The sequence below is a fragment of the Pleurodeles waltl genome, chromosome 1_1, assembly GCF_031143425.1.
Source record: "Pleurodeles waltl isolate 20211129_DDA chromosome 1_1, aPleWal1.hap1.20221129, whole genome shotgun sequence".
Classification (NCBI taxonomy): Eukaryota; Metazoa; Chordata; class Amphibia; order Caudata; family Salamandridae; genus Pleurodeles; species Pleurodeles waltl.
In genome coordinates this window covers 310,376,522-310,386,712 of record NC_090436.1, presented here as the reverse complement: position 1 = coordinate 310,386,712, position 10,191 = coordinate 310,376,522, and the positions used below count along the sequence as shown (strand labels likewise).

Here is a 10,191-nt window from a genome sequence, read left to right as displayed (position 1 = left end):
TCAATTTTAGGGCTTTTTACTCCATGTTCCAATTCATAGTAGAGCAGCATTTGTGTTGGACACTGGTTGATGCTATACAAGATGATAAATTAGGGGTTTATGCATGGTTGGGTAAACTGGGTTAACGCAGTCATTCCGGGGAGACTTTCCATTCGACATAGTACTCGTGCATCACAAGGCATTACCAGTCCACAAACCACCTACCTCTCCTACCACTCATTGAGTTTACACTGGAATTTTACTATGACTCCGCTGCTTTTTGGTTAGATTTGTGCTATAGAAATACCACATACATACATACTCATGGATCAAGTCATCCCATGGGCTGCGCAGACTTTTTTTGCTTTGATTCAGCTCAACTATCCTAGCATGGGCTCCACCAATAATCTGGTAAAAAACCCTCCGGCGTCTAACTCCTTGCAGGAATAGCCACCTGAAACCAGCCGTCAATGATGGAAGTGCTCGGTGGCTCTTTAAAGCCAAAGCCAGAAGGCTCACCACTCACCAAGCATCCTTTGCTGCTTTTTAGAAAGGAGAGCCAATCTGCAACGGCGAATCGAATGCGTATTACCTACACATTTCACAGATAGCTGCAGCATATAATACGGTGTGTGTCTCATAACGGTGGGCGTCATTTAATTACCAAATTGTGCGACAAAGTGTTCTAACTGTTCTACAATATTTAAATAAAACGTAATTAAGGTAGCATAGGCTGCTAGCGCAGCAGTGCGCGAGCTTGCTGGAGCAGCAGGGCTCTGAGAAGCAGATTAGCACCCAGGCTGCATACGCGGCAGCTGTGCACACGCTCTTTGCCGGCTAATGCCTGCATCCTCGTTTAGCCGCCGGCGCTGATGCTAGCAGCTCTGCAGTGTATCCCCGGGACCTGGCGGAAGGAAGGTGCCCCCTCCTCGGGCGCATCTCTTTTCTCAGGGGCCTCTCGAAATGACAACAACGCAGCTTGTCGGCTGCCCAGTTCGCAGTGCGCCTGTCCTTAAAGTGGTCCTCCGGCCGGGGGAGTGTACCGGTTTCACCTTATGTGGGAGGCAGACCGTGCCTTGACAACAGCCAGCCTCGTCTGCAGAGGGAGTTTGCATTTTCATGCGAGGGGACGTGGCGGCTGCTGCCACTGCGTGTTCCCTCTGTTGTACCATCTTGGACCCCTATCCGGAAGCCCAGGTGTGGCACGTGCTTGTATTCATTGTAAATAATGATATAGGCAGCCATGGATTTTAGCACCGCGTCGGTGTTTGACCGCCATAAAGGTAAGTCCATTTCCGTTAATTTCAAGGCGACCTTTCTGTCCCCACGCCCAGATGCAACGTGCGTGCGCAAAAAGCATCCGATCTTAGTAAAAGACGTGTACACGTGCAAGTCGTCTCGGTGACTTCTACACTCTATATTGCGTTTGTGTGAATTCATATTTATTACTGGAGTGGAGTCCGCGTTGTGTCGTTTGTTTGGCAGTGTGGTACGTCTTTCTGGCATTTGGCAAGTAATTAAAAAAGATGTGTAAGGTGCTCGCGTGCTAATTGACTTATTTGCGACGTTCCGTCGCACGCACTCTTGCCTGCACGGCGCCAGTGCACCACGACGCCCACCAGTCTACTACAAACTCAGCTTCACCTGAGGACAGGGCTGGTTGCTATGGAAATGAGAAGGCTCTCAGCTGTCATTTTACAGTGACGTTTTCAAAAACGTTCTTATTGACCCCTATGTATGTTCTGTGTGCGTGGTTGTCCCTTGTTTTTATACTTAAACCGAAGAGCTTCTTGTAGTGATATGCTAAAAGGCTGCTTGCGTTCGTGTGAAGGGAATTACATTAACAGCCGCTCTACCTCAGTCTCTATTTTCTGGTCCTAGCCTGACGCTCTTTCTACCAATTACGATTCAAAGGCTTCCTTTGGTGCCGAAGTGTCCTGACTGAATAACAGAACCACTTCAAAATACGTTTCTTGGCCTCTAGACTATAGGTCCGTTGATATAAATGAAATTATGAGCGTTGTTTAAAATGCGGCCTAAATTCCTTTTTCTTTTTCGCTTTTATTTTCCATCGAATTGTTGGAGCACATAAGTGCTAAATATTAGAAATTATGTTCAGTCTGACCAGGCGAAGTACTGATTAAACGCTTTCAAAATGGGCCTTTCAGAAGCTGCACTGAGCGTTGCAAATTCGCGCATCCATTTGTGGGCATAAAGGCCAGTATTTTCACAACTATCGCGATACGGATTTTCGAAAACGTCGGTCTTGAAGTTCAGGTTATTTCACATTTCCGGACGACGTCACGGTTTTGGTATTATGAAAATGGCGACGTCACCATTAATCTTGTCACCTTTCGAGCTAGGAATGGAAGGCACAAAAACGTGAGCTCGTTTGAAGAATACTCCCTCAGAGTGTTAAAATCAGTATCACGTTTGGCAGTGTTTCATTTATTTCTTAATTAAAGCCTTATTTGTGTGTTTCGAGTTTGAACGTGTTGAAATTTACATTTTATAATACTCTATAAAGTGAACTTTAGCGATAAGGCCAACTAAACCAGTGTTTCTCCCACATGCTTAATACAAGTACTCAATATTTGTAAGAATTCTGAACGTGAATTAGCATCCAAGTGCAGCTTATTTCGTATGTGTCTCATACTTTGCATACCCACCGTTTTTTCCCCAGTTGCACTGGAAGCTTCTACCAATGCAAATGAATTACTTCGACAATGGATATTTGATTGTACATATGAATTTCACTAGAGTCAAAATCCACAAAACCTATTTGCTTGGGTATCGTTTAGGAACTACAAGCAACGTGAAGTTTAAAATCCAAAGAGACATTTATCCAGCTTCTAGCACATGTTAAAGCGTTCCAGACACAAATATTTTGTAGAAAACAATGTAATATTTCTCTTTACAGTGTGTGATTTTCAGCGTAAGCATATTGTATAAGATCATAAAAGCCCCAAGATGCATTAGAATTTAATAGAAATTCGATTTGAGATTGTTGAAATTGCCTTTCCTCACATTGTATTGTAACCTTTATATAGTGCTTCACACTTCCATCAAAGTCCCAAAGTGGTTTCTTGGTGGTCGAGTACCTTGTTATCTTGTTACTTACGGTTGGTGAAATATTGATTTGTGGTGAAGCCTATGTGTGATGCTTGATGTAGTGCGTGAAGTTCAGAGGTGTGATTCCCGTTCCAGTTGTCATGGAGCAATAAGTATTCATCATATTGAATGAAAAGTATGTGAGAGGTCGTATTGAAGTTTACAGATACAGATTGGTTCATTTTATTTCAGCCTGGGTTTGCCATACCATGTTTTTGTAAATAACCAGACCTAGTTTTTTGCTTTCTTTCTTACTTCCTAGGTACATATATGTGGAGTTAGCTATGGAAAATCTGGAGTTACCCTTCGATATTTTATTTTCAATATTCTGTCCTTACTATTCTGATCCATTGATATTACTGATTTGTTATTCAAGGGGCACATCATGCGACTGGACAGAAGGAAGACTGATCCTGTGCCATGAATTGAGATGTGAGCAATGTAGACTCTATTAATAGAGAGATATTTTGCAATTGGTAGCCATTGAGTGCAAGACTTTATCATGGTCCAGTCTGGCTTTCATAATTTCCCCAGAACTTTTTAAAAAGCTTTGGAGTTTTGCTTAAAAAATTAGCTTTAACCACAGATCGAATAATATGCATTCACCAAGGACTGCTATATGCTTAAGATTGTTGTTGTAATTTAAAAAGTAGAAAGTAGGCCTCGGCGGAGTTCACAGAGTTCTGCTATGCGGAACTCTGAAAAGTGAAGAAAAAACTCTGCCGCGCTACCCCAAGGTCTGCGAGCGGCAGAGTTTGGTAAGTCGTGCTGCTCGCATTGATTTTTAACACTGGGAGTTTGTCCCATACTGTGTAATCAGCACAAGCGGCACAATGTGCCGTGCAAGAGGGCATTTCTTGTTTTTGCTGCTCGAGTAGATGTTCTACTCAAACAGCAGCTTCCTCAATGTGAGCGGCAGGTTTCTCAATGCGAGCAGTAGCGACCTGCCTCAACTGCAGGTGGTCTATTATTTGATTTTTCTCACACGCGCTTGCCAACCTACAGTTGGTGAGCAAGAGGAAAAAAACTGCTCCGCACCACTCTGTGGTGTTTTTGGGAACTCTGTGCAGAGCGCACAAACTCCGCCGGTGGAGCAGAATTTATCAACCAGTCCTAGTAGAAAGTACACCGCTAATGATTAGGTGTGTAAATGTCCTGAATATACCACTTGTAAGCTTCTAACATTTTTAATACATAGAAGTTACCCTCTCTGAAAATCCTAAGCTAATGCATGCATATGTGATTTATATGCAGACTCACATAATGCATCATGATGTAATACTTTACGCTCCTCTAAAAAGATTGAAATGCTCAACTGTGGTGGGGAGGGTTATATGGAAACGCTAAGGAGAGAATAGAAAATTAAGACCGGGATCCTACTGATGCTACGTCAAGGATACCCCTACATCAGAATGGGGAGACAGTCCAGTTGTGTCCCTGGAGTTGCTGAAGCCACAGAGCTGCTCTCATTGTAATTGGGATGTCTTCACTGGGACAGACAATGTGAGGCACCTGCGCAATGAAGATTAAGGGCCGAGTTTAGATATTGGCAGACAAGTTACTGTGTCACAACGGTGACAGATATCCCATCTGCCAAAATCTAAATCCCATTATATCCTATGGGATTTAGATTTCAGCGGATGGGATACCGATCACCGTTGTGATTGAGTAACTCGTCCGCCAATATCTAAATCGGGCCCTTAGACATGACACAGACAGACAATGGTGTGGAAATATAGACAAACTCAAAGCAAGTGGGTAAACATGTCTCATCAATTTGATTTTAATTGAATTGTTTACTTATAAAGTGCAACATACACCCCCTGAGTGCCCCATTGATGCTAAAACCAAACCAGAACTAACTAAAATGAGTGAGCAGTGGTAAATACCAGTTAAAAAATGCATCCCACCTTTTTTTAAATAGGAACACTTTAATTGCTTTCCTGAAGTACAGATAGTTGGAGATTCGTCTTAAGGCAAAATGAAGGCCATTCTACAATTTAGCACTAATGGGAAGCCAACAGACACTAGTCTGGCTACTTGGGGCACACAGCCATTGACATGGACAAAGATCAGAAATACAAGACCCAGTAATTCATGTTCACAAGCTGTGTTGGTACATCATAAGGCAATTGCCTCAGGTATGTCATTTAGAGGTAGCCAGGGACAGCAGATGCTACACCACCTATATATTGCTCTTTGCTACCCGTGGCAATGCCCCTGCTAACCTGGAACTCATGATGGTAGCAACAGGAAAAGTAAATAACATGGTTTTCAACCCTTCTCGCACTCCTTAGTTTCCATACCGACCATTTCCTTAGTCCCTCTACGGCAAATGGGACTCTTAGGGTTTGCAAAAACAGTTGAACTTTTGATGCCATTTTGGGTCAAAGGTTGCAAGATGATACTAGGCTCTCTCTGGCACTTGGTAAATTAACCTTCATATCTGACCCCAGATAGAGTAAATTACAACCAACAGAAAACAGTCTGCATCCAAAAGACACTGAAGCACACAGTTACCAAAATACAATATACATGGAGCAAACTCTTGTACGTGGAAGGCAAAGCGACATGACCTCACTTTTCAGAGTCTCTGCCATTAGAATAATATACAGACATTAGATAAGAGTTTACTTACCTTGATGCTTAATATCATCAAGGGACAAAAATATTGGTAAATGTTACACTATACACAAAGGTCATGTTTTATGTTTTGGATTTTTATCATAATTTGTAATTAATTGCCATGCAATTGCGCATTAATGCCAACCTTTCTATAAAGTATGCTTCTCCAATGAGTTGCTTGTGAGCTACTGGTAGCTCTCCACCACCTGTAAGTGGCTGTCTTGGATGCAGTTCACCCTAGGTTTTGAAATAATAATTGTATTTGAGACAAACATATGTGTATTTTGAGGATTCATAAATTGATGTTTGGAGAAACAGGGCCAAATTTCCAAAACATATTGAAAGCTGACATTTGAGTGATAGATCATGCAGCATTGTGGAGACGTATGCCTAATGTTATTACATTGGTACCAGGGCACTGCCGTATGGCAGTAATGCATTCTATATGTAAAACATTCCAAAAAGACTCCGGGGGTCATTGCGACCCTGGCGGCCGGCGGTATGTTGGCGGTAACACCGCCAACAGGCTGGCGGTGTTCCGTCAGCAATTATGACCGTGGCGTAAAAGCCACGGCCATACCGCCGGCCCCTCCACTTTGCCGCCAGGATTCCGCCTGGCGGTCATAATCCCCAGGGCAGCGGTGCATGCACCGCTGCCCTGGGGATTATGAGTACCCGACCGCCGGCCTGTCCATGGCGGTACACACCGCCATGGAAAGGCCGGCGGTAAGGGGACTTGGGGTGCCCCTGGGGGCCCCTGCACTGCCCATGCACTTGGCATGGGCAGTGCAGGGGCCCCCAGGCATAGCCCCGTCGCGCATTTCACTGCCCGAATTTCAGGCAGTGAAATGCGCGACGGGTGCTACTGCACCTGCTGCACATCAGCATTGCCGCCGGCTCTATTACGAGTCGGCTGCAATGTTGATGTGACATTTCCGCTGGGCCAGCGGAAATGTCATAATAGGGAGACAGAAATACCGCCGGTAATGGCGGTATTCTGTGTCTCGCGGCCTCGGCAGTCTTTTGAAAAGACCGCCGAGGTCGTAATGACCCCCAAAGCCTTTTTATATTATTTCTGGCAACTCTGTGTGATGCACTGAGGTCCTAATTGCTTCTTGCTATCTTGTATATGGGGGCCACTAATGTAATCTTGACTGATGTGCTCACTATTACAACGCTATAATGTTAGTAGCTTGGGATGATTTTCAGTGAACATAAGTAGCTCTTATCCCCCCAAAAAACAAACAATTGGATGTGATTTTTGTTTTTTTTGGGAGGGGGGCAGAAAGAGAAGAATGAAAAAAAGAGGCACTTTGGTGGTTTGCACAACATTTACTTGTTACAAGAGTATGACGTCTAGGATTGTTTGAGTAGTGTGGTGGTTGGGGTCAGCAGGGATGGACTATAAAACAGTACGTCTGCTATATGTGTAGCACAAAATAATAGAAAAAGTGTTTACAAATGCAGAAGGTGCTTCACCTTGAACAACCCTCTTCTGAAAAACCGGACCATAGCAAAGACATTTTCTTTGGTTTTGAAGAGGTTAGCTAAGCATGCACACTAACAGGCCTGTTACATATGTTCACTTGCACTGGTTCCTCTCTGAGTCTGCCTGAACTTTAATTTATTTAAAATGGCATTGATATAGACCGTAAAAAGGTAACATGAAAAAAGTTCAGACCCATTCTATCATTCCCAGCCATATTAACAGACATTCAATAATGGCAGTTATGTTGAAAATTGACTCGGGATAATCCCCTAACTATACAAAATTCAATGTTATTGCACATTCAGATTTTGTATTTTCTAAACCATTTATAATGCCAAACGTACCTTACACCTTCAATCATTATGTATTAAAGTCTCATTGTGTTTGTCATACAACTCCTATCCTAGAACAAATTAATACCTTTAGCCACACAAAGAAGCGTCTGAAAAGCGACTTCTGTATATCATCTTGATGGTCGATGCTATCTACAAGCATCCAAAGATGGAATTTTAAATTATGTGAAAGAGAAGGAAACACACATGCAACAGGACGAAGGGAACACTAAAAGTAAATGAGCTGTAACGCAACCGGGGCCAGAATAATTTATTGCTTTGTGCCAGCTGTGTGCCAGCTCTCGCACAACGCAACGCAGATCAGAGTGATAGCAGTGGTTTACTTTTCATCGCAAAAGAGGTTCTTCACACCAAAGTTAACACATCTTTTCACAGTGTTAAATCCACTTTGTGTCGCTTTGCATCAAGAAGGCTATTTTGAGGTTTATTAATGCAAATGCCCATAGGTTTTGATGTAAATTCCAATTCCGGATACCCTGACCAGACTTTGCATCAAAAACTAAAGCCTTGTTGAAACAGACACAAACAAGTGGGAATGCATTGATTTCCCTGAGAAACCAATACCTTGCTTGTGTGTTGTAGTATGCACGACACATCAAATGCACCTGACCTGTCTGCATTTGTCTATGCACAGGAAATCTTTCTAGATTAATAGAATTCCAGGACAAATTCTATGTTGAACAGCACATGGGGCCTGATTTAGAGATTGATGGATGGGATCCACCATCGCAAATGTGACACTTATCAGGAAGGCCATATTACAAGTGCATTATATTCAGTGGTACTTGCGGACAGAATATCTATCATGTTTGTGACTGAGTATTCCATCCACCAATCTCTGGGAAACTGCCTTTACAACATGGGCTGAGTCACGTGTGCCAATTCCACACAAGCGGAACAACGCTTGCCTAAACCACGCATCTGCCTTAACCATGTAAGTGCGTGGTTAAGGCAGACAGCGGTCTAGCTGTGCGGATGGGCTGGAGGAGGAACATGGAAAGATCGAGAGATAAAGAGCAGGATGCAGCCAGATAAGTGGGGCTAGATTTGGGGGGAGGGTAGTTTTTAGGGGTGGGTGGTTTTACAGCTCATGGCATGTGGGGACTGGATTGTTTTTGGCAAGGGGTAGGGGAGGGGAACGGGTAGTTGTAAGGGCTGGGGCCAGGTGCTGGGGCTCAGGGCAGGGTAAGGAGCAGTTTTAAGAGCTGGGGTGGGGTGGATGTAGGAGGCTGGCCTGGTTTGTAGTGGGTACCAAAGGTACTTACACCAGGTCCAGTTATCCCTTATTAGTGAAAAGTAGCCAATGTCTAGAAGCCAGGCTCTTTAGGGGTGGTGTGGATGAGCAGCCAAGGCCTAACTAGGAGACATGCAAAGTTCACGCAGTACCACTGTAGTCACTGTTTGTCTGGAGCTCGCTCCCCTGCGCCGACAGCACCACCTTGCTGTGCCGCATTCCCCCGACCCCCGCCCACGCGACCGATCGCGTTCGAGGCCCACCTCCACATCCCTGGTGTCCAGTTGACGTTGGTAAGTGTTTCTAGTCTGTGCATTATTTCTTGTTCTAGTGCCTTCCCACTGTAAGTGCTTCTAGTCTGTGCATTATTTCTTGTTCTTGTGCCTTCCCACTGTAAGTGCTTCTAGTCTGTGCATTATTTGTTGTTCTTGTGCCTTCCCACTGTTTCTCCTGGCCATATCTGTTTTCCTCCTGTCTTCCGCTGTTTTTTTACCAATCTGTACATTGTTTCCGTGCCTTTTCCACTCTTTTTCCACACTGTTTGCTTTTTCTGGGTCATCTCGACCCTTGTGCGCTCCCCCGGCTTCTGCTTATTCCCCGCCGCTGCGTCCCTGCGGCCCGCTCCCCCTCCAGCCCCCATTTGCTCTCCCGTTGCCTCCCGCCTCCCAGCTGCCCCTCCCTCCCCCTCTTAATGGCGGTCGTTGTGCGGCCGCGCCGCTGCCAGAGACAAGCCCGTCTGCGCCCATCCGAGCCCGGACCGCGCCCAGCACTAGTCCCCCTAGCCCAACCAGCCAAACTCCCCCCAGACTACACTACTACCCCCAATCCCTCCTCTCCCTCATCCCCGGAGCTCACCCCAACTGCATTCAAACCAGCCCCACACACACACACACAAGGCCCCTTCTCCTGCCACACCTGCCTATTCTCCTGCTCCACCTCCCACGCACCCTGCACCAACACCAAACACAACAGCCTCCACACAACAACACCCGCACCCACCAACAAACCCCACAACCTGCACAAGCCCCACACCAATGCCACCCCAACCCACAGCAACACTGCAAGCATCCCCGCAAACAGTATCTCACATCACAAAAACCACACCACCCGCAACCATCTCAGCTGTCTGCTACTAAACACCTGGTCCCTACACAAACATGCCATAGAACTCTGGGACCTCATCACATCGCACTCACCCGACATTGTCTTCCTCACAGAAACCTGGACAAACCTCACATCCGAGCCAGACATAGCCACAGCCACCCTGGAGGGCTACAAACTCCAACGCAAATACCGCCTTAACAAACCAGGAGGCGGCATCGCCATCCTTCACAGAGACACCATCAAGGTCACCACCAACACCCTCGACACCCTCAACAACGCAGAACACATGCACTTCC

At 45.3% G+C, this 10,191-nt stretch overlaps 1 protein-coding gene across 1 annotated transcript in view; it reads left to right on the top strand.

Moving 5' to 3' along the window:
- The first annotated feature begins 564 nt into the window (after positions 1-564).
- Positions 565-10,191, top strand: part of ANKRD55 (ankyrin repeat domain 55) — an 872,819-nt gene continuing 863,192 nt past the window's right edge. Inside the window, exon 1 of the mRNA XM_069222305.1 lies at positions 565-1,262. Within this exon, the coding sequence (XP_069078406.1) occupies positions 1,223-1,262 (40 nt within the window). The 5' untranslated portion in view covers positions 565-1,222. The remainder of the gene's footprint in view (positions 1,263-10,191) is intronic.